Source organism: Heptranchias perlo, chromosome 7, assembly GCF_035084215.1.
Source record: "Heptranchias perlo isolate sHepPer1 chromosome 7, sHepPer1.hap1, whole genome shotgun sequence".
NCBI classification, from domain to species: Eukaryota; Metazoa; Chordata; class Chondrichthyes; order Hexanchiformes; family Hexanchidae; genus Heptranchias; species Heptranchias perlo.
In genome coordinates, this window is record NC_090331.1 from 20,179,319 (window position 1) to 20,204,905 (window position 25,587).

A 25,587-nucleotide genomic window follows, 5' to 3' on the forward strand; every position below is an offset into this window, starting at 1 on the left:
CTTTTATTAATTTATTAATGGTTTGGGCATGTGTTTCTAGCACTGTAGCTATCCTTTGCAAATATATGGTCAGCATTTGATCCTCAGACAATTCCTTATCTGTATTTTCATTTATCTTTTAATATATCTTTAATGAGAGACCCTAAATCTCTGACCTTTTGATCTAATGTTGTCAAATCAATGGTGTTAACAACTGAGGCAAAGGCAGTTGCTATATCACTTATCACAGATCTTTACGTCTCCATATTTGCCTATCTCTTTTTACGATGTCCACCTCCATTCCATGTGGCTCTTTGTTTTAACACTTGAGTTAGGAGGTGTTGATCTAATTGTTGAGTTTTCTTAGCAGTCTCAATGCGAGTTATATAATTTGTCAGGGAAGGTCTCCCCTCTTTGGTCAGATCTTGTATTCTACTATTAATTTCAAATAAAATTGAATAGCCCCAGAACTTGTCAAAACTTCCTTATCATACTGTGGCAGGGTAAAACTGATAGGCGTTTAGTACCCTGTGTCAGTACATAGCTCAAGTAATGGACTTCCAATTGTCTAACCTATGCTTCCTTTTCATATGATTTGTTTTACATTCCTTTCTTATCAATTTTTCACTGTAGCGTGAAAACTTATATCTCAGTCAATTGTAGCCTTTGGCATTTCCGAGTGATTGGGACAATTTTACTAATATAACCTATACCAATTATTACCTCATGTTCACCTGTGTTCTGGGCAAGCCTGAGACAGTTCTCAACCGACTGGGTCATTTCTATCTGTTTGAACTGCTCTTGGCATGACAGTCTGGCTTCTTGGGATGGAAGGGGTTAATATTAACTTGCTCTTGTGGTAGGAGTAACTTGATCCTTCTCCCTTTTGAGATTAAGTTTACACCTTCAAAATTTCTCTTCACACAGGTTTGACTGATTTTTTTACTTCTCACATTTGTGGATTGCTTTATACTATATTTTTGCACACTATTTTTTCACATACTTTTAGTGGATGTGATTATAATCAACGCTCCGAGCTGTTCCAGCTTTCCGACTTTTCCTATCACAATGATACCAGATAGTTTTTTTAATGTATCCTGTTAATTTTTAACCTCTTTTTAAACCACAGCCAATCACAAAATAAACATTCAAAATGCCAATTTTTTGAAGATCCCATGTCTGGAATTTAACATGCCCACACTTTATAAGAACCAGAATTTAATAGGTCACTTAACCTCAATAACTCCAATTTTAATTCGGCAGTATCAGAATTAAACACACGACAAGACAGATACATTACACAAAGGAAGAAAACACGTAAGACACAGTAAGAAGGGGGTGTGGCCCACAACACCGACAAAAAAAACACTGATCAAGACAGGCTTTTTAAAGGGACAGTACACTTAAACAACAAAACCTTTCTTTTTCGGGTCTCTGTCTTTTAAACATTTGTCTAGTCACTTAATTCTATCCATATTTTTTTTTACAGTACTGTCTCCATAAAGCAATTAGTTCTTTGGCTGTGGTACCTCTGTTATTTTTCCAAATTAATTCCTGAGCCTTTTTGGCGGCATCTAAGTTTTATCAATAGTTCCTGTTTATATCCAATCACCAGGAACTTAAACCCTGACTACCCTCAGTGCTATTAACCACTGACCTACCGCTTACAAGTTATTCCCTCAGTGATATTCGACCACTGACCTCTTCCTGCTATTTCTGTGTATTCGCCAGACTGACCTGAATCTTGTAAGGACGCCACACGAGTGTTAGCGATTGGACGATTCGTCGTCAGACTGACGGATTGGAGGGAAACCGACGTAGTAAATTAAGACTACTTACATCGGGGCGCCATTTCCTTCCACCGTGTCTGAGACAATCCGCCTCTTACTCCGCGAACTCTCGGTGAACGACCGTTAAGATCCCCGTACGGGCCACCAAATGACGATCCGCATTCTTTCCCCTCAGTCTGGTTCAGTAAAAACTGAAGTCGAGTACATTTTAAAGTTCATCACAACTTTAATAGCAGGGTTCTTAGTCTGCAGCATTGATTTGGACTCCTGATAGAGTCCCTCTATGCTGGCAGAGCAAGAACAAAAACATACAGAAATCCACACGTTTTTATACAAATCAATAGGGTTGGAACATACTTAACGAGGGTCAACACCAATCATAAGCCGGGCATAGGTTGCCATGCAGGGTTACATTATTTCCGGCCAATCATAGATCGTCCATGTGCTGATCATGTTGCTGTTAGACATCAAAGGGGATACTTCCTCACCTTCCAACTTGGAATGTTCTTCCCTGTTCCTTATCTCCCAACCTGGAATGTCTTTCAACTTTGGCTAAGCTCGTTACCTATATTGATCTGCCATAAACATGGAGACATTCAGACCAGTCCTTGAATCACATCAAAGACTCTACATTGCTAAGACCATGCAAACCTGCTGACTACGCAAACATATGGCCCAGCAGGAGGCCAGGCCACCTGTACCAATCTCAGTTACTAACTAATTAACCCTTTCTAACCATTTTGCATTCTGCTTCTTTGCCACGTAGACATTTTAATATTTTACTGAAAACTGACCACGTAGGGATTCTCACCGCAGGCCCAGTCTGGCAGCTATGTCCTTCAGGACTCGGCCAGCTCGGTCAGTAGTGGTGCTACTGAGCCACTCTTGGTGACTGACATTGAAGTCCCCCACCCAGAGTACATTCTGTGCCATTGCTACCTTTAGTGCTTCCTCCAAGTGGTGCTCAACATGGAGGAGGACTGATTCATCAACTGAAGGAGGGCAGTAGGTGGTAATCAGCAGGAGGTTTCCTTGTCCATGTTTGACCTGATGCCATGAGATTTCATGGGGTCCAGAGTCAATGTTGAGGACACCCAGGGCCACTCCCTCCTGACTGTATATCACTGTACCGCCACCTCTGGTCGGTCTGTCCTGCCGGTGGGACAGGACATACCCGGGGATGGTGATGGAAGAGTCTGGGACGTTGGCTGAAAGGTATGATTCTGTGAGTATGGCTATGTCAGGCTGTTGCTTGACTCATCTGTGGGACAGCTCTCCCAATTTTGGCACAAGTCCCCAGATGTTAGTGAGGAGGACTTTGCAGGGTCGACTGGGCTTGGTTTGCCTTTGTCGTGTCCGGTGCCTAGTGTTTCGATGCCGGGTTGTCTGTCCGGTTTTGTTCTTATTATGACTTTTTTTAGCGAGATTGTACAACTGAGTGGCTTGCTAGGCCTTTTCAGAGGGCAGTTAAGAATCAACCACATTGCTGTGGGTCTGGAGTCACATATAGGCCCGACCGGGTGAGGACGGCAGGTTTTCTTCCCTAAAGGACAACAGTGTACCAGATGGGTTTTTACGACAATCCGGTAGTTTCATGGCCACCATTACTGATACTAGTATTGTAATTCCAGATTTAATTTAACTAATTGAATTTAAATTCCCCAGCTGGGTTTTAATACTCGCTAAACTAAAACAGTTAACTGTGCATTATTTGCAGTGGTGGGAATGGAAATATGGATATAGTACCAGTCAAACCAGTGTTTGACTGATTTCTTAGCCATCTGAACCATGAGGTGTGTTCCATCTGTGTAACCTTTATAATAAATTTTTATCTTCCATGTACTTCTGCTGTTGGGCCATTCCCTGATGTCACTAGAACAGCATCCTTGAGCAGCTAGTTTAAAAACAATGTAAGCCACTATTTCGGACCCAGCCTGAGAGTTAATCCAGAGCTATCAAATCCTGGAAAACACGTTACTGTCTGGGCTGTCTGATTTTCCAAGGTCAAATCACTCCATATATGTTCTCAAGCCAGTCCTAATCCCCAGTCTAATTGATCTCAGTGGACCCTCTATATGATTCTTTCTACCAGTAACGTCAAAGAGCAGCCTAACAAGGCGAAGACCTGATTTAGTAGTCCTACATGGTAAAAATGTAACTTTATTAAAAAAATGTCAAAAACAGTTTTTTGTATATATGAATAATAATGGTGGTGGGACTTTGTACAATACAAAAATACTCCACTCAGACTTTTCTATAAGAGTATCTTTACATCCTACAACCTATACAAACACATCAGAATTCTGGCCTGGGACTTCAGTCGCCTTCTCCCTCTGAAATGCTGATACTCTGCTTGAGGTTGAAAGTGGAGACTTCTGCAAGTAGAAGGATCAAGGCTCACTGAGCTTTCCACCTAATGAATCGAGGAGACATGATACGCCCCAACCAACAACTGGGGATGAAATATGACCCAAAGGACAGAAACAGCTGCACATACTTCCAAGTGAGGTGCTTTCTTACTTGACCAGAAAAGGATTTCCAGACCTCTACCTGAACTAGGGGTCCAGTTCCCTTCAAGCATCCACGCACTGACAAATATCCCTCTTTCACATGACCATCATATCTTTTGAGTCCATAGCATGGATAGAGAAAACACAGGGGAAGGGCTCAAGAGGAAAACTAACTGTAGGGATATAGGTGGCAATAACGCCATTTGCATTATTACACTGAGGGAGGGGCAAGTTAAGTGATTATACTATACATATGAAACCCATAGGAGTTGCAGCAGAGTGATGGAAATACTGTAGAGCAAAGGGTGATATATTTCACATACTCAACTCCAATGTTATTAGGAAGAATTCCTAGAAGTTATTGCAAGAAATTGTTCAGACAAAAGCAGATCTACCTCTGCAAACATTGACCACTTTGTCCTCAGTGGAACCCGGCCTACTTGTTTGCCAGGTTGTTTTCTCTTTATGGTCAACAGATGCATCCCATTGCATTGGTGCCTCCTGGACACCCCTCTTCATCTGTAAAATGTGGTCATTGTTCCTCTGAGCAGTAGTCCCGGTGATGATAATCGTGCACTCACTTCACCCAGGCTACATTAGTGGGGTGAAATTTTCTCCTGTTAATGTCAGCAAAAAAAAATTGAGTACAAAATGTAGTTTCAGCCATTCAGTGGATAATTAGTCTTGGAAGTTCAGAAAAATGGGTTTTCATATATACTTTAAAAAAAAATTGTCATAGATTTAGGAGGTGTTTCAGAAGTTACTATCATGTCTTGTCTTTTTGAATAGAGGAAAATAGACAAGATAGAAAAGGAAAAGTCAGATCTACTTTGTGAAAAACTGGATGCGGATGAGAGCAAGAAGCAAATTGCTAATCACCTTTCCAAGCTGAATACTGAACATGAAAGGCTCCAGATCAAATTTCAAAAGACAGAACAATCCTTCAAGGTAAGAAGTAATTTTTGAATGGAACTTCATTTTTTCAGATACAACCTTAAGGCTAGACAGCCTGATGGACGAATTTCACATATGAATGCTTAACCACTCATACCAAAGTCCTATGTGTGCTATTTTTAGGCGATAACCTGTTTAAACAGGTTTAATATCTGCATAAAAAGAGCGTATGCACACATCAAGACCTGAATTTTCTTCTGGGGCGGGCTAGCTGCCAGAGAAAGTTCAGGGTGGGACTTCAACCTTCTATCTGACCCCACCGTGACCCCAGACCATTTTCCTGGGCTGTGAGTCATTGGTTATGCAGAGCAGGGTCCTAACAGGATCTCCACCACCAAGAGGGAGTCTACAGCAGCCAGGCTGCAAAATTTATCAGTGCAGTATCACCTGCTGTGGTATCAGAAGAGGAGGTACAAGGTTTAAGGGGAGCAGAAGCACCCTGAAGATTTGCTAATAATTTTTCTTTTAGGCCTTGGAGTGGGCCAAAGCCTTTCATTGGGTGAGTGGTTGGGGCCAGAAGCGGGGTAAAGGTGGCCATTACTGTGCCTTAACCTTCCGAAAGGATGTTCAGCTGGCCTTCTGCTGGTTCTCCTGCTTTCCATCGCTTGCCAGTCCCTGGGGTTGGCAGCAGTAGCAGCAAAAAGCAGGCAAATTGGGTAGATTCTGGCCCCACCACACCACCATCATTTACATGCGGTGGGATGGGAACGGGACGGTTGGTCGCCTTCCCTGCTGGAGCCAGGGCAGGAAAATCAAGGACAGTGCTGGTAGGGGCAGGGATGGGAGAGAGAGATAGATGGTATCCGTTTGGAATCAAGGTAGCTATGAGGTGACAGATGGCAGTGGAAGTTAGGAATCAAGTCAATCCTCTGTGTTAGACTGTAATCCAATAGCTAAGCCAGGCAGGTCCATAATCACTCCAGGAAGCTGTTGCTGAGTGACCAGCCAGCCTGGTTCAGTAAATTGCTTTGGAGGCTCTTGAACATGGTCATGGCTTTCCACGTGTGTCGGGCACCCAGCTGATGAAAAATGAAAAGGATCCAGCCTCTGCTTTTGTGGTTCTTTCAGGGTCCAGCGACTACACCACACAAAAATATCGAGTGGATGCTATAATTAACCTTTCTTCAACATTTTCGTCAAATTTTATTGAACCTTCCTGGAAATTTAATGTGATGAACATAGAATTCATTTGAACTTGTCAAACTTAACTACTGCAGCTTGTTGGGTATACATTTTGGCTGGTCCAATACACGTCTGTGGTAAAGACAAAGAACCGCACTGGTTTTCACTCATATTTACAGGAGATCAATTGTTAGCAATGCTGGGAACTTTTTATTGGGAACGTTGAGTCTATATATCACTATTTTGTTGAGCCACTTGAAAAGAGATTTACCTGCAATTCATATATAATAATTCTTCAAAATATTTTTTCTTTTTTTAATAGGAGAAGCTCATTGATGAGCAGAATAAAGGTTCAACACTAAAAAGGCAATTGCTTGAACTTGAAAATGAGCTCCAAAATAAACGATTTCACTGTGACCAACTGCAGACTAAGTTTAAGGTAACTGTTACCACTTGTGTCATTAGGGGAAAGGAAAATAGCATCCTTGCTGTTGAATAAATCCTATTTTTTTCAGTAGATCTAAATACACCTCGTAGTTACCCATCTGACTGTCCAAAACCTCTGTGGTCTGAGAATGATGGGATTATGGTTACTCTAGTTTCTAGGAGCTGCCTACTTATCCCTGTTGGAAATCTTTTCCTACCATTGTAAATGTTAATGAACGGGCGTGAAAGAAGGACCTTTCATTATGAGGAAATCTCTGTCACTTCTTTATTTTTGCCCAATCTTCTTCTCCCTCCTCTGTTCCCTCACTCCAACGTCCATCATTCATTTGTGACTGTTAATAATGAGTGTTGCGGAGTATTCGATATAACAGGCAAGCTTGAATCTGTCCTCGTCTGACATCCACACACATACATTCTACCAGCAGTGATCACTGGATAGTGACCAGGAGTTCCCCAAACCTAATCCTGGAATATTGAGGTCAACTGCATTGCCTCTTATCAATGCTCTGACTAAGATCAGCTAACTTAGTACAGACAGGGATTCAAAACTGGGACCTAAGGATAAATTTGCTGGGCAAACCGGGCAGTGGACCTCTTTACATCTTATTAGTTCAGAGGTGAATTCGTAGCTCACTAACCATAACAAGTAACCAGTTATGGTTCTAAAAGTATCATAGGAAGGATGCGAGAAAGAGTCCAGAATTGTAGAAGTCTCTGGACAAAACAAGGAAGGTTACAGAATCAAAGCTGAAGTAAGGGGGTCACCAATTCTTCAGGCAGATTTATGCAACAAACTTGTCTATGGCTCCAAACTTCTAGCGGGTTTGCTCCATCAGCGCAAGTTCGGCAGGGCAGAATCCCCACCTGTTCTATCCCGAAGCCGGAGAACCCATCCCAAATCCCAAGAATGCCATCATTTGCATGGCTGGGGCGTGCACATCACACCTATAATGGCACATCGGCAGTGCCCATCCCAAACCGCCAACTGGAATGTCGAAACGGTGCCATGCCAGTCCAACAACAAAGAGGAGCCCTGGGGAGGTCCAAAAGAAACTCCTATTCTTCACCTCTTCTGCCCCCGGTGGATCTAGTGGGCCGCATTGGGGAGGAAATTGATCCTCCGGGATCAATTACCCTTCCCTAGTAAAGGGTTGGATACTTTTTACAGGCTCCAGTGGGAATCACGTCAGGTCTCAGCTGTCAACTGATGTGACTTACGCTGAGGCCTACAGGTGGAGTAAAGAGTGGAATTTTCTGGAACTCCCCCAACTTGACATGGCAGGGGGAGGGGGGCAGACAGAAGATCTGCTCACACCCCCCAATGAAATCTAAAGGGCCACTGTAAACAGGGTATAATCCCATTGCCCCAAATCCTGCCCCATCCCATGTGGAAATAGGGCTTTCCGCTCTCTCCAGCTCTAAAAATTTTGGAACCTGGAATATGGTACTTTTATCAGTTATGGCACCTTTTGTGTGGAAGCCCAACAAACCATCACAAAGTTGTTGTGTGCAGCCTTGAACTTAAGGAATTTAGAATGTATTTTTATGCACGTTAGAAACTGATACTAAAATGTATCTGAAATATTAACATTTTTCCTATAAGTTCAAACCCAAAGTGGGAGAAAGGGGTGAGAATTATAAACAGGGTACATAATACTCAACAATTTATGGCAAATGTTTCATTTGTATCTTTGTGTGGGATCCTCTAGACTTACATTGGTATTACATGAGAATTAAATATTCAAAAAATATAAAATGTTTGATGTTATGGTATGATAATAGTGAGTAGTGGTGACTACTTCTGCCCAAAGTTCTTGTGGAGTCAAACTTTGATATTGCTGCTAATCACTTTTTAAAAAGTGACATCCTCGGTGGGGAGGGGATTTTCCAACACATGCTGGTGGTGAACAGCCTTGGCTGCCAGCAACACATATCGAAAAATCGTGGTTGCGCTGCCCATAAGTTTCCGATTTGCTCTGTCGAGGGGTAAGGTTCCCCATCGCCAGGGCGTACTGGGAAAATTGTCTCTTGATTTAACTTGTGTTTGGTAGGCCATGGGGTAAAAATCCTTCTGGGCCTGTTTTCGGGCCAGAATCGGCGCTGCACAGGCCCCAACTCGTAGGCCCGAGGCCAGCCCGAAATTGGGCCTCGGGCCTCATGTCAATAATTTGGGTGAGCTGCCGGCACCTGTTTCACCTCCACAGGCAGCTTGTCCATCTCTAAATTTCGGGCCGTTTGCCTCGCCGACAGTGACACACAGTTAAATGCCGGGGGGTGGGGGAGGGGGGGGGACAGGTGCCAATATCGGCCGTCAGTGGCCGTTAGGAGTGCTGTGGAGCTGAGGGAGCACTCCTGCTCCACGTGAGTTTATAAACAAATGTACTTACATTTTTTGTGGTAGCCCTTGCTGGACCACATCCACACCTGGAAAATCTGAGTGGAGTATACCCGACACCGGCTCCAATCAGGGCAGCCCAGTTTTCCTGGAGGGCCCTATAGCAGGCGTAGGTCCCTCATTAGCATATGCAAGGGGCCAGATGCCTGTTTTGGGTGGCTGCCAGCTAAATGGCCCGAACCAATTTCGGGTCGGATATCTTTCAGGTGTCCTTGGGGTGCAGGATGTTGGTCCCCAAAATTGTGATTCATTGCGCTCATTTAAAGCCTGTAAAACGGGTGCAACAAATTCCAATTTTTACCCTCGTATCTCAAGCTGTGGATCTCAATATTACTGTCTTTTAATATATACAAAACAGTTTGAACTTGGAAGTGCTGGAGAAACTAGTTTTTGTTAAACTTTTCAAGCTAGTGTTTGTTGTGTACAGATTAAGGCAGTGTTACCTGAGAAGAATGTTAAGTTTACCAAGTCTGAAGAAAGTGTGCCAACAGATGAAGAGGGCATAGAGTTCCTGAACATAAAGTGCTGCTATACCATCCTTCCTAAAGTTACACTGCTCCTTCAGAACGGACAGGCCTTAATTACCTTTGAAGACGAACAAGGTAATACAGCTATCTTTAAGATTAAAATAGAAAATTCTGGAAGTCCACAGCAGTACTGTCCCTATTTCTAGCAAAATAGCAACCGCATTCTAAAAGAGCATGATGACCATTTTATTTTCAGGAGAAATGCAGATATATTTTAAAATGAGGTTGCTGCATCTTCATACATATGCTTGCCTTTCCATGTTGCTTTTTCTTGTTGCTTATTGATAATTTTTATGCCTGCACAGTCACAATATGCATAATTTCTGGCTCCTTGTTCTTTGAAGATGATTTAAAACAAAACAAAATATTAAAAACATACAGATTCCTGTTTAAAATGCAGCAACTCTCTTTCCCCACTCGGACTGAAGAAAATCTTTCTATGTTGATTCCCAAATTATTATTTGACACCTTGTCCCTTAAAATCCACGGCCGATCTGGCATATTACAGTCGTAACTTTGACGGAAGTCCTCTGGAACGGATAGAAACTAGGCCTTGATGTGCCAGGCTTCGACTTTGCATGGAAGCACACGAGATAGCCAGTTGGGGGCAGAGTCTCTGCATGCCCCAAACATGGCCCTCATTGAAGGGGAGTGGCTATGTTGCAAGTTACCATGCCTAGGACCTTCAAAGGGAGCCAGCGTATGGTTGGTGGAAACTAACAGCCCCACTCACCAGTCAATTGTGGGACCACCTGGTGGGTCCAGGGTGGGATCGTGGCAGGTTTTAAAAATATATTTAAAACGCTTCCTCCCCCATAAAGGAGCGTGAGGATACACAACAGCATTCTTTGTGGGGCGGGGGTGGGGGGGGGGGGGAGGGAGAAGGGGCAACACTCCCACAACCCAGTGATCTCCTGCCATTCTTTTTGGCCTCTTTAGTGGGAGGACATACTAGAAAACAGAAATAGACAGTTTCCTAGAAGTAAAGGGAATTAGGGGTTACGGGGAGCGAGCAGGAAATTGGACATGAATTTAGATTTGAGGTTAGGATCAGATCAGCCATGATCTTATTGAATGGCGGAGCAGGCTCGAGGGGCCGATTGGCCTACTCCTGCTCCTATTTCTTATGTTCTTATGTTCTAGATGTGCCTCTAATGTCATGGGCACCCACTAATGGTATCCAAATTAGGAAACCTTCCCTTGGCCCCAATATGTTCCCTAGGGTCAGCGGTAAAGGTTCTTGGTGGGCATGATCCCAGTACAGTTGCTGAGATCAGTGGTCCCTGGTTTTTTGGTATCCTTAAGGTTAATTTCTTTTGAAATTATTTTCTATATGTGGCTTTGCTTTCTGAGCTTTCCCCTTTTCTTGACCAGTTTTCAAGCTCTGTTTTTTATATAAATACATAAGCTCCAAAATGGCTTGGGCGACGTGGTCCCAGCAGTTACATCAAGATTCTGCCCGTTGGTTGCCTTCCAACGCTGACCTTGTCAGAGTCAGTAGGGTCAGGGAGAAGGCACTTGATTAGCATTGCGGCTGGCAGGTGCCCGTGCCACTGCAGGTGCATCTTCGGCACCTACGACCCCACACAGGCAGGAAATTCCACTACCTCCTGCCATCTCCCTCCTACCCATGGCGGTGGGGGGTGCCATCTGTGCCTTTCAGGAAGCTGGTACATCACGTCACTGGGAGTAACAGCCTCCACACTTCGAGACGAATGAAGCGGAAACTCCTGGTACATGTCGATTAGCACATCATTTCCAGTTTTTAATTTTAGTGTTAAGAAAATCGCAGGCTGCAGGTGTGGAATTTCTTGACATTTGCTTCCAGTGTGTGACAGGAGCGCTGAGAAGGAAAATCTCAGCCTGTGATTCCACCTCCCAATGCTGGTCTACCTCTCTACTCAGTCCTCACCTCTTGACTGCTCAACTGACATCTTCTCATTTAACTCCCTTTATTTTTTATCTTTTTCTTGAAGTTGCTGATAAGATTCTAAAAACATCCAAATATCAGGTAAACCTGGATCCTGGGAAACTAGATGTGAAGATTTACCCTGTCAAACTGGATATAGCAAGACTGTTTGAGGTAAATGCATGGAATCAATGTCAGAACATTGCTGAATGTATTGTAATGAAAGATCTGGGGCAGTAAGGGTTTTTGTGTAACATTTTTTAACTTCATCTTTGCAGTCTGTACATAAGATATAATGAACTAAATGAATTAATTCTGACACACTCACGTTGATTTGTCATGTGCCCAAAGAATAAGGATAGCTACTTTATCCCTCCAACCCCATCTCACAATTTAATTTGGAATATTTCTATTAACTCTTTCAGATACATATTGACGTCTCCAGGAAGATGGTCAAGGTTTCCCAAATTCCAGATGATCTTCCAGAAGAACAGATGAGAGATAAGTTGGAAATAAGCTTTTCAAAGCCTAGTTTGGGCGGAGGGGAGGTTGAGAAGATTAATTATGATAGTATTAATGGAACTGCCGATGTCACATTTGTTGAGAAAGGAGGTAAGTGAAATATTTTCACTTTCACCATTGCTGGCAGTCATACACAAGAGGGAGGGCCCCAAATTGTTACATTATAAAGCAGCACAATTTACAGTTATTAGGAATACAAATAGGGAGGGACAAAGAGAGATGTAGTGCACATTTCTAGTGTAGAATTACTTGCTGTGAAAGTTTCCCAATATTTGAAAGGCTGCCAGTGATTTGAATCCACCCCATTTAAATGGCAGGGCAGAAACAGTAACAACAATGTGTATTTATATAGCGTCTTTAACGTAGCAAAACGTCCCAAGGCGCTTCATAGCGTTTATCAAACAAAATTTGACACCAAGCCACACAAGGAGATAGCAGGACAGGTGACCAAAAGCTTGGTCAAAGAGGTAGGTTTTAAGTAGCGTCTTAAATCAGAAAAGAGAGGTACAGTGGTGGAGAGGTTTAGGGAGGGAATTCCAGAGCTTAGAGCTTAGGAAGCTGAAAGCACGGGTGCCAATGGTGGAGCAAAAAAAATGGGGGATGGGCAAGAGGTCAGAATTGGAGGAGCACAGAGATCTTAGATGGTCGTACGGCTGGAGAAGGTTACAGAGATAGGGAGGGGTGAGGCCATGGAGGGATTTGAAAATAAGGATGAGAATTTTAAAATCGAGGTGTTGCCAGACAAGGAGCCAATGTAGATCAGTGAGCACACGGGTGATGGGTGAACTTGGTGTGAGTTAGGATACAGACAGCAGAGTAGATAAACTCAAGTCAAGAGAGTGCAAGGTGGGAGGCCGGCCAGGAGAACATTGAAATAGTCGAGTCTAGAAGTAACAAAGGCATGGATGAGAGTTTCAGCAGTAGCTAAGCTTAGGCAAGGGTGGAGATGGGTGATTGTTACGAAGGTGGAAGTAGGTGGTTTTGGTGATGGAGAGGATATGGGGTCGCAAGCTCAGCTCAGGGTCAAATATAACGGCAAGGCATACTGAATCAGCTGACTGTGAGCTGTTCCTCAGAAATCACTTGAAGCTTCTGATCACAGGCTTCCCAACACTAATGTTAATTGAACAGATAAGTGATAACTAAACTGCATTTCTCATTTTATTTATTAAGCACCGAAGGAAGATCACAGGAATTCTGTCCTTCCCCCTCTCCTGTCCTTTGGTAGCCTGACAATATTTTTGGCAGCATTTGAGACTGGGGACAGGGAGTCACAGGACAGTGTTAAAATTGCCCTCAGCATAACAACAGTGGCAGTAAGGGAAAGATATTGAAAATAGTGTCCTGCTACCACAAGCTTTGCTCATGCTGCATTAGTAATACAGTAACAGTCTCCAGTAGGAGTAGACTTTTGGTCCATCTAACCAACCCATCACAAAATTACCTTGATGCATTTCTAAATCTAATAGCCCTATTTGCTGACAAGAACTTACAAAGTTCCTTTTGAACCCTGTCATAGTTTTTCGTTTCATCACCCTTGCTACAAGTTTGTTCTATGTATTTATCACACTTTAACTTTGTCCCCTTAGTTCTAGAATTAATCTATTACTTTGCACTTCCTCCAATAACTTAATATCCGTTTGTAAAACAGGGAGACTAAAGTTAAACAGTTTTCCAGATGTGGCCTCATTTGTTATCTTCTGTTATTTTCCCCCTCAAAGACAAAGTTAGAAAAGTATATAGTCTTTTTTCAATTCTTACCAGGCCCTTCTTCATAAAACAAAAGCAAAATACTGCGGATGCTGGAAATCTCAAATAAAAACAGAAAATCCTAGAAACGCTTAGCAGGTCAGGCAGCAGCTGTGGAGAGAGAAATAGAGTTAACGGGGATGATTTTAAACCCCAAGAGCGGTTGGGTTGGGGGCAGGTGGGAGTTGAAAATAGTTGTTTTCTTGGGTGGCAACTGCAAAATTTTCGGTCTTTGCAATCCCAGTGGGAAGCCTGACCTTTTACACGCCCAAGTTAAACCCGGAAATAAAGCCGGCTTGTGGTCGCGACCCAAAAAACAACTATTTTCAACTCCCACCCGCCCCCAACCCACCCGTTCCTGGGGGTTAAAATCACCCCCAACATTTCAGATAGATTACCTTTCGTTAGAATTACCTTCCTTCTTCATAAAATCCAGCCTATAAGTGCGGTTGGCGACTAACTGCGATTTAGTATAATGGTAAAATAAGACACAAAGCACTCAACATTCATGCAGCGCTGTGATAGAGAAGTAACAAATAAGTTAAATTCAGGGTGAGATATTTTCATAGGTAAAAACAGAAAATGCTGGAAATACACCAATCTTTATCAAATTGGTGATGAGACTGCAGTGTGTTTCCAGCATTTTCAGTTTTTATATCAGATTTTCAACATTTGCAATTTTTCTTTCTTTCCGCAATAATTTGAAGGGCACTTGGAGCAGAGCCAGATTTGACTTTATTGTTGAACTGGTGGTGAAGCAAGTTTAAGTTAGGAACATAGGAATGTGCATGACTGGATGTGACCATTACAGTCGACCTAGCTGGCCCAAAGTTTGAGAAATACTGCACACTATTCGAACTCATATTCCTCAATCTCTTTCATTGCCAAATTTCTATCCAGTTCCTCTTGAATTTACCCTTTCCTGCCTCCTCAGGCAGTTTATTTCATACATTCACTACCACTTTCAAATTTTGGGGGGATTTTCTTTCATCCATATTGATTTGTTGCCTATTGGAAGTGGGATGGAAGTGAATATTGGCTATTTCATTGTGTAGGAGCAGTAGTAAATCTCTAAGCTGCCAGTGTGCCAAGAACCGGTGTGTGGTTCTGGCCACACTGCTATTACGTTATATGTTGAAGATGATGAATTCCTCATAACCTGGATTTACCTTTCAGTTGCTCAGCGTGTTGCAGAACAGAAGAAATACCACATAATCATAACTGAGAATACATCCTGTTGGGTGGCAGTTGAGCCTGTAATGGATTATTCATTGGAGAAGTTTCAGGTGAGCATGGTGCATATAATGTCATTTTAATGAAGAGCTTGCACAAAGGTTGCATTCATTGTAATGGATGGTGTGATTTTAATTGAATGGCTTCTACTTAAACTGCAGTCCTTGGCAGAACACTTGGTTGAAACTAAAACTTTGCTTAACCTGCGTCCCTTGACTCAAAAGGTCCATTCTCCCGAAATAAATATTCTTTATTTCTAAACTGATAGTTACCCAATAATGCAAATAGTCAAGCATAGGAGATGTGCATTTTGGTTTAAATTTGCCCCTCCCAAGCCCATGCTCCAGATACAGGTAATCTAAATCTGAGATCTAAAGCCAAATTTGGTTTATGACCAAAAAAAAGCTCAAAAAAGGATGCTGGGATGCTTGAATATGGGTCTGTCAGGTGTGTTGGTGAAATTGAGCACATATTCTGGCTAAATTGTCAGTGCAGATGAATTTAGGGGAAGGTAAAAATATATCTACTTTCATAATAATAATGGTACATCTAGATGGACTTCCTGTCACAAGAGTCACATTTACTGAGTCGCACTTGGCATGGGCTAATTCTTACAGCTGATTGGTTGATATTCAAAATTGTGCCACATCAATTCAAATTTCTTCTATTTCATTCATGTATTTACGAACAATGACAGACAGGAAAAGACTCTCTAGTCCATCCAGCCTGTCCCACACATTCGTGCTACCTTGTGTATCACAATATATACACTCCCCACCCCATGACATGTGATCTCATGGGAGAGGCGAAAAACCAGACAAAAACTCTGGCCAATTTGGGAGAACAAAATCTGGGAATTTCCTCTCAGACCCTTTTGGTGATCAAAACTAGTCCAGGAGACCACTCTGGCCCTGATAATTCTATGCGTTACATTACCTGCCTTTTGTATGAGGTGATCTCCGCCCCTGCCAGAAACAGGTCCAGCTCTCGCTTGAAGGAATTCAGCAAATTGGCGTCCACTGCATGAGCCTGCAGCTCGTTCCAGAGGTCCACTATTCTCTGGAAAAGAACCACCTCCTAGTTCTTTCAGCCTTTCTTGATAACTAAGATGTTTTAAGCTGGGAATTAATCTAGTGGCACTCCTATTTCCAAAGCCTCAATATCACCCACCATGTGAGGAGACCAAAACTGGACACATATTCCAAATGAGACCTGACCAAGGTTTTGCACAAGGACAAAATAGTTTGCTTTGTCTTATAGTCAATTGTTCCATAAATGCACCCAATACACTATTTGCTCTAGCTATCGCTTCATGGCATTGCACCTTTAGAGACCTATGCACTAGAACGGCCAGATCTTTTTCTCTACCTGCTTTAATGCTTTAACCTGAAGGGTGTATGTACGTTGAGCATTTGTCCTGCCCACATGCACAACACTGCACTTCTCCAAATTAAACATCGTTTGCCAGTCGCGAGCCCAGTCCACCAACACATCAAGATCCGTCTGAAGCAGTCGAGCACAGTCCTGACACTCGCACAGATCTTGGTCTCATCTGCAAATTTACAGATCGTGCCCCCAACACCTACATCTAGATCACTAATAAAAATAGTAAAGAGCAACGGTCCCAATACCGATCCCTGCGGGACACCACTGGTGACCAGTCTTCAAACAGATCCAGATCCATCTCTAACTATTTTCTGCCTATATCCTTCCAGCCAGTTCTCAATCCAGCTCAATATATTACTACTAATACTGGAGGCATTGATCTTGTAGAGCAGCCTCTTGTGCAGTACCTTGTTGAAAGCTTTTTAGAAGTCTAAGTAGAAAATGTCTACTGGGTTTCCCTCATCCACGATCTTGGTGACTTCTTCAAAAAATATAATCATATTTGTTAGACATGACATTCCCAGTATATCCCCCTCTATCCATGTAATTATATATTACATCCTTAATGATTCCTTCAAGCATCTTTCCTATTACTGATGTCAAACTAATGGACCTATAGTTACCCGGGTCCGTCTTGTCTCCTTTTTTAATGATGGGGACTACATTAGCCTCCTTCTACTCTACGGGAACTGTCCCAGAATGCAGTGAGCTATTAAAAATACGGGCAAGGGGCTTGCACAGCACGTGTCCCATCTCCTTGCGGATCCTTGGGTGGATATCATCGGGGCCCGGCTGCTCCATCTATTTTTTGATTCCTAATTCTATCTGAATCAATATGTTCATCTATGTTAATATTACTAATTTTATTACTAACATCATTAAATTGTAACAGTTGAGCATCATCTTCAAGAGTGAAGACTGATGCAAAGTACTCATTTAATATTTCTGCCATACCCAGTGAGTCCTTCATAACCTGTCCTTGAGCATCCTTCAATGGCCCAGTACAGTCTTTGACAGTCCTCTGACTCTTTACACAACTGAAAAAGCTTTTCCCATTACTTCCACAATTGTCTACAGTCCTCTTTTCCATTAACCTTTTAGCTGATCTAATAGCAGCCTTTGTTTTCTTTAGCTGTTCTTTGTTCTTGTACAAAAGAAATTAAGGATAGTATTAGATCCAAAGAGGAATCATATAAAGTTACCAGAAAAAGTAGCAAGCCTGAGGATTGGGATCAGTTTAGAATTCAGCAAAAAAGGAACAAGAGATTGATTAAGAGGGGAAAAATAGAGTATGAGAGTAAACTTGCAAGGAACATAAAAGTGGACTGTAAAAGCTTCTAAAGTATGTAAAAGGAAAAAGATCAGTGAAGACAAATGTAAGTCCCTTACAGTCAGAAACAGGAGAATTTATAATGGGGAACAAGGAAATGGCAGAGCAATTAAACAAATACTTTGGTTCTGTCTTCACGGAAGAGGACACAAATAACTTCCCAGAAATGCTATGGAACCAAGGGACTAATGAGAAGGAGGAATTAAAGGAAATTAGTATTAGTAGAGAAATAGTGCTGGAGAAATTAATGGGACTGAAAGCCGATAAATCCCCAGGGCCTGATAATCTGCATCCCAGAGTACTAAAAGAGGTAGCCATGGAAATAGTGGATGCATTAGTTGTCATCTTCCAAAGTTCTATAGATTACGGAACAGATCCTGCAGATCGGAGGGTGGCAAATATAACCCCATTATTTCAAAGAAGGAGGGAGAGAGAAAACAGGGAACTACCGACCGGTTAGCCTAACATCAGTAGTAGGGAAAATGCTAGAGTCTATTATAAAGGATGTGATAACAGGACACTTAGAAAATATCAACGGATTAGACAAAGTCAACATGGATTTATGAAAGGGAAATCATGTTTGACAAACCTACTGGAGTTTTTTGAGGATGTAACTGGTAGAATAGATAAGGGAGAACCAGTAGATGTGGTTTATTTGGATTTTCAGAAGGCCTTTGATAAAGTCCCACATAAGAGGTTAGTGTGCAAAATTAAAGCACATGGGATTGGGGGTAATATACTGGCATGGATTGAAAATTAGTTAACAGACAGGAAACAGAGAGTAGGAATAAATGGGTCTTTTTTGGGGTGGCAGGCAGTGACTAGTGGGGTACTGCAGGGATCAGTGCTTGGGCCCCAGCTATTCACAATATATATCAATGATTTGGATGAGCGAACCAAATGTAATATTTCCAAGTTAGCTGACGGCACAAAACTAGGTGGGATCGTGAGTTGTGAGGTGGATGCAAACAGGTTTCAAGGCGATTTAGATAAGTTGAGTGAGTGGGCAAATACATGGCAGATGCAGTATAATGTGGATAAATGTGAAGTTATCCACTTCGGAAGGAAAAACAGAAAGGCAGAGTATTATTTAAATGGTGATAGATTGGGAAATGTTGATGTATAAAGGGACCTGGGTGTCCTTGTACACCAGACACTGAAAGCAAACATGCAGGTGCAGCAAGCAGTTAGGAAGTCAAATGGTATGTTGGCCTTCATTGCAAGAGGATTTGAGTACAGGAGCAAGGATGTCTTACTGCAGTTATACAGGGCCTTGGTGAGACCACAGCTAGAGTATTGTGTGCAGTTTTGGTCTCCTTACCTAAGAAAGGATATACTTGCCATAGAGGGAGTGCAGCGAAGGTTCTCCAGACTGATTCCTGGGATGGCAGGACTGTTGTATGAGGAGAGATTGGGTCAACACGGCCTGTATTCACTCGAGTTTAGAAGAATGAGAGGGGATCTCATTGAAACATATAAAATTCTGACAGGGCTAGACAGACTGGACACAGGGAGGATGTTTCCTCTGGCTGGGGGGTCCAGAACGAGGGGTCACAGTCTCAGGATACGAGGTAGGACATTTAGGACTGAGATGAGGAGAAATTTCTTCACTCAGAGGGTGGTGAACCAGTGGAATTCTCTACCACAGAAGGCTGTGGAGGCCAAGTCACTAAATATATTTAAGAAGGAGCTAGATAGATTTCTAGACACAAAAGGCATCAAGGGGTATGGGGAGAGAGCGGGTATATGTTATTGAGATAGAGGATCAGCTATGATCATATTGAATGGCGGAGCAGGCTCGAAGGGCCGAATGGCCTACTCCTGCTCCTACTTTCTATGTTTCTTAAATCTTTTAGTTGAGTATCAGATGCCTTAAGATAGTGGAAACATTTTTGTTTACATCTTATTTGTCTTTGTACATGACCAGCCACCTTAGCTTTTACTTACCACATTCTCTTCTTTTGACTTTGGGTACATATTTGTCTTCTACATTTTTTATCTTGTTCTTAAAAACTTTCCATTTGTATTCCACATTGGTCTCATCACAACTCAGTAGGGTTAACCAATTATACACATTAGAGTTGAGACTCAGAACTCTTCAAGACTCTCACAACCAAGAGAAAGACATTTTTATCCTATCAGTCTTTGCTAAATTTGAGCTAAAGGTGAAAAGGACAGTGTCTTATCTTACTATATTCCTTAAATCAATTAAAATAAAACAGAGGTTTAAATTTAGGTATGAGTTTTTTGAGATTGAGTTTAACAATTAACTATGCTATCAATTTGTTTGGATGGTTTTTGGAATGTGAAAGCGATAGACAGATATGCCAGACTTGGTTGAAGAAAGTGAACTTTTAAAATAAATATTAACTTGCAATAGTCACTAATCCATGCCTCGAGACAACAACAACAACAACAATGCATTTATATAGCGCCTTTAATGTAGTAAAACGTTCCAAGGTGCATCACAGGAGCATTATCAAACAAAATTTGACACTGAGCCACATAAGGAAATATTAGGACAGGTGACTGGTCACAGAGGTAGGTTTTAAGGAGCATCTTAAAGGGGGAGAAAGGCAGAGAGATTTAGGGAGGGGATTCCAGAGCTTGGGGCCTAGGCAGCTGAAGGTACAGCCGCCAATGATGGAGCGATGAAAATCGGGGATGCGCAAGAGGCCAGAAATGGAGGAACGCAGTGATCTCGGAGGATTGTAGGGCTGGAGGAGGTTACAGAGATAGGGAGGGGCGAGGCCATGGAGGGATATGAAAACAAAGATGAGAATTTTAAAATTGAGGCATTGCCGGACCGGGAGCCAATGAAGGTCAGCGAGCACAGGGGTGATGGGTGAACGTGACTTGGTGCGAGTTAGGATATGGGCAGCAGGGTTTTGGATGAGCTCATGTTTACAGAGGGTGCATGGTAGAGGTTGGTCAGGAGAGCATTGGAATAGTCAACTCTAGAGGTAACAAAGGCATGGACATGGTTTTCAGCAGCAGATGAGCTGAGGCAGCGGCAGAGACGGGCGATGTTACGGAGGTGGAAGTAGGTGGTGTTGGTGATGGAGAGGATGTGGGGTCGGAAGTTCAGCGCAGAGTCAAATAGAACGCCAAGGTTGCGAACAGTGTGATTCAGCCTCAGACAGTGGTATAACGTGATATTTCATTCATGGCATAACATTCCTATCCATCTGAACTAGTGTATCACCCAACTTCGAAGCATAGAATCGTTACAGCACAGAAGGAGGCCATTTGGCCTATCGAGCCTGTGCCAGCTCTTTGTAAGAGCAATCCAGTTAGCCCATTCACCTGCTCTTTCCCTGTAGCCCTTCAAATTTTTTCCCTTCAAATATTTATCCAATTCCTTTTTGAAAGCCACGATTGAATGTGCCTCCACCACCCTTTCAGGCAATGCGTTGCAGATCATAACTACTCGCTGCGTGAAAAAGTTTTTCCTCACATTGCCTTTGGTTCTTTTGCCAATCACCTTAAATCTGTATCCTCTGGTTCTTGACCCTTCTGGTGAGCAACACCACAGGAGATCACTAGTAAAATATACTTACAAAATTCTAAACAGGTAAAGTAGGCATTCAATTTCTTGTAGATACTTTTTGCACAATTTTAATCATGCAGTACTTTAAACCCAGTATTTAAGAATGGATTTACATTATAACTATAGCATGGTTGCGAAGCAGTTTTGCTAGAGGACAGCCCACTTAGCTTCATTACAGAATCAGGTTAGGCCTTGTACAAACAGGCACTAAACCTGTATTGTAAATGCATTCTTATGTTTACTATTTGATAGTTTTTGATTCACCTGGTGTAATATCATAGCTATTATATAGACATGATTCAGGCCAGTTTTAAATTCTTTCAGAAAGATTGGGGTGTATCAGACCTTTAAATACATGCATTTATGGTTAATTCACCACTAGTGCCAATGTAATCACTACCAAAGCTTATTGCCTGACCATAGAATGAAGGCATTTATGTACCCAGAATAAAATCCAGTGAATAAATGTGCCCTTCATGCATACTTTTATCTAGGTTTAATAGAAGGAAGCAACACATACCCCATTGCAGCTTTTAGGTTCTTCTCCCTTCATGCGAGTCTGGGCAGTGAGTGTTGACAGATTACTCAACTCAGGGTGCATCACAGTTAAACCCAATCCTGCCCTCGCTCAGTGTCTGTATATGCATAACTTTCCAGCAGGAGCTCACAGAATAGTGATCAGCAGAGGGAACCCTGTCTGATTTTTCACCTCCCTATCCATGGGATGCTGGAGTCAATTGTATTATCTCCACTTTTACCCTAGTTGAGGTCAGGTAACTCGGCACAGAACTGGGATCAAACGTAGGAACTTCCTGTACTATGGTGCATTTACTCACTATATAATTGGAGGATGTTTAGCTTTTATTCAACTGGAATGATAAATCCAGCTTATAAATCAAACCTGTATTTTTTATAGTTCAGTAACATTACCGTACTTAAGGTGTTACCCAATTTTAAAACTCAGTGTAACAATAAACTGCACTACACTGTATCCTTTCAACTTTCTCTTAGACATTTAATGGCATTTGCAAAAGAACTGTGCTGCTATCAGACATCAAGAATATAATGGAAGAGGAAGAATTACAGGACAAGTTTGAGATCTATTTCCAGAAACCAAGCAACCACGGTGGTGAAGTGGAGAGTATAAAATATGTCCCAAAGGACCAACAACTCATAGTAAACTTTGAAGAAGACACTGAAGAGAAATAATGTTTTAGTTTCAGTAGGTAGTCTCTGAAATGTGTAGTGTTTTAAAATTCACACTTTTTTCCCCTTTCTTTTCAAGTAGCTTCTTTTAGCTACTTACAGCAAGACATTTTCTTCACTTTCCAGTAGTAGCTATGATCAGTCTTTTGTTGGCTGATTTGAATAGTGTAGAAAACAATTACATGATTTAGTCGTAATCTCTGTGATACGTTTATTATGTCTGTGTGTATATATATATATATTTTTACGTTAGTCATTGTGCTGATTATATGTACTGCAAAATTAGTGTGTTGCACAAAAGGATAAATACTTGCATTTCATACCCATACTCCTTAACATGGGCAAAACCACTCAGATTGAAATATGGCATGATAAAATGGTTAAGGAGTATAAGAATAATAGCCAAAATAAAGGTATGAACAATACTGTTCTTGTATGTCTTTACATTGCTGTACCAGTCCTTGGAGAATAAACTTAGAATTAGATTGTGTTTGTAGTGATTAAAACATTGAATTATGAAGGACAATACCATTGATAATCAGAGGATGGAAGAATAGTCTTGTTACTTCAAGACAGTGGATTTTACCTGAGACGTGTCCATTAAAAGCAGAGGTTTACACAATCTGCTGTACATCAAGCAGTCTCAGGTTCTGACATTATAATTCATTTAGTTACAATCTTCCTATTTGGTGGTGTATAGTGAAATATTCAATTTGTAAAAAGAGATACTTTGATTATTAAATGTACTCAAGAATTTCTTCCATAAAATGTAAACATGTTGGGCTGGATTTTGCTGTAAAAGTAACAGTGAGGCTAACAGTGCTCACCGTTATCTATGTGCAAATCGGACAGTAACTTCCAGCGTCCACACATGAGCAGTTAAACGTGGAAATCCGGAGGTTGCTGTTCAAGCTGCAATGCTCCTCCAGAAGCAGCATGAAAATGGCATCTGCCGGCTGACTCACCAGCCAAATGTATTGAACAGCATGAAGTTCCTGTACTTACCTCATAGGTACAGACTAAACGAGCCAAAAAATTCCAGTGTTAGAACCCTTTTTTCGGTTTGGTAAGTTTTAGTTACTACCAAACAACCTCTCTGGCTGAAAATTAACTTTTACAAGTACAGAGTCTCATCACTTCAGCTTTTAATTATTGTTGGAGATTCAAAAAAAACAAAAAATTGAAATAATTTTTTTACTTTTGTTTTCTGTCTCTTTTATCTCTCTCTCTTAATCCAATCTTTCTTTCCTCTCTTTATTTCATTTCTGTAACTGATTTGAAATTGAATTCACTATTCTAACTTACATTTCCTGGTTCAGACTTAGCGCTGCCCAATAACGATTCTTCAATCTAATTGGTTAAGGAGATACACAGTTGCTTGCCCTGTTCACATAGGTCCCAGATGTCCTGTAGAGGGCGCCGCGCTGAATGGATTTCTAACTTACAGTAACCTGCCGTGCAAAACCCCATAGAAAGTCTATGGGCAAGTGCAAGTCAAAACGTTCGTTCGCCGCTCACGGCAAAATCCGGCCCGTTGACTTGTGTATTTGATGTATCTATAATACTTGTCTATAAGCTTCCAGCACTAGCACCAAAAACAAACAATACTGGGAGTGTACACTGAGGTATATTGATTGTACACTGAGGTATATTGAGTGTTTTCTGAGGTATATTGAGTGTATACTGAGGTGCACTGAACAGCAAAAGTTTCTTTTTCAAGATTGTTTTTGTGTGTTTAAAATACAGTACTTTTTTCCAGTTTTCTCTTCCGAAGGTAATGACATGCCAGGTCACAGTTTTATGGGAGTTTGCAGCCCTCTGGCACCTCACCCAAATGGTCATTCCACATTGGTGAGCCGAGATAACGAGGCTGGGGTTTTCCGCTTGTGTGCTTACCTACCTGCAATTCCGCCCCTCCCCCCAATTCCTCCAAAGCCTCCGAAAGCTTGTGATTTTCAAATAAAATTGTTGGACTATAACCTGGTGTTGTAAGATTCTGTACATTTATCTATTTTAGGGTTCTAGTCTTTAAGCAAAAAGGCTGCAAGGTGTTTTGTTCCAAAGTAGAATAGATTTATTAAGACATTATCATAAGTAATAAAGATGTTAAAATACAAGAGTACAATTAAACACACTAGCAAGATGAATACAACCTGACAAAGTGATCAAACCCATAAGGTCCCTGTACTATCGAGCTGTCCAGCCACTCCGCGAGCGTTCTAATCAATTCAAAGATGTTCTGATCTTATAAATGTTTTTAAGACACATTAGCTCTATAAGGGCCCTGTGCAAACATCAATAGCTTTCTCTGTCTCCAAGCTATGACTCAGTCTTTAAACGTTTGTTATTCACGTTACTTGAATCCCCCTTATCAAAACTGCTCAAGGTCTGTGCACACACCAGACATCTCAATTAACAGCATAACTGACATTATTAACCTCCATTATGATTAGTTGCCTCCAAGTTATCAAGAACTCTTATGTTTACTCAAACTAGAGACAACTCCTACCAAAGTACGGATAACTCCCTTTACCCATGTTGTGAACAGGAGACCAGAACGACACCAGATGCCCATTACTCAAGGAGGCCCTCTCTTCGCACAAGGTCATAAAAAGTTTGTTTTGGATAGACAGAAAACTTTTGTTCACAGGGAAAACTGACATAATGCTTTTCCCTAACAAGGATAGCAATATTATACAGAAAGCTTGCATAATGCTTTTCCTACATTCAGTTCTTCTGAGCCTACTGGGGAAACCTGTTAGGCTCACTTTCCTGTCCCAACCCTAGTTCATAGCTTGGTAGTGCAATACATCCATTTGCACATTTAGCTTTTATACATTGAGTTCACTACACAAAGATTAAAATCTGTGAGAGAATTCTAGCCCAAGGGTGTTGCCCTATGTTCTATACTATTTCCCACCATGCATGCCCAAAGGCAGATGTCCCCTTTTCAATGTCAGCATTATGTTTTCATTTCA

The 25,587-nt window shown here is 41.7% G+C and overlaps 1 protein-coding gene across 1 annotated transcript in view; it reads left to right on the forward strand.

Annotated features, from left to right (window-relative positions):
* The window catches only part of nmi (N-myc (and STAT) interactor), a 38,148-nt gene extending 13,560 nt beyond the window's left edge, over nt 1-24,588 (forward strand). The window contains exons 4-10 of the mRNA XM_067987158.1: nt 5,069-5,227; nt 6,678-6,794; nt 9,625-9,799; nt 11,701-11,807; nt 12,059-12,245; nt 15,081-15,190; nt 22,415-24,588. Of these exons, the coding sequence (XP_067843259.1) occupies nt 5,069-5,227; nt 6,678-6,794; nt 9,625-9,799; nt 11,701-11,807; nt 12,059-12,245; nt 15,081-15,190; nt 22,415-22,612 (1,053 nt within the window). The 3' untranslated portion in view covers nt 22,613-24,588. The remainder of the gene's footprint in view (nt 1-5,068; nt 5,228-6,677; nt 6,795-9,624; nt 9,800-11,700; nt 11,808-12,058; nt 12,246-15,080; nt 15,191-22,414) is intronic.
* Nucleotides 24,589-25,587: the final 999 nt, after the last annotated feature.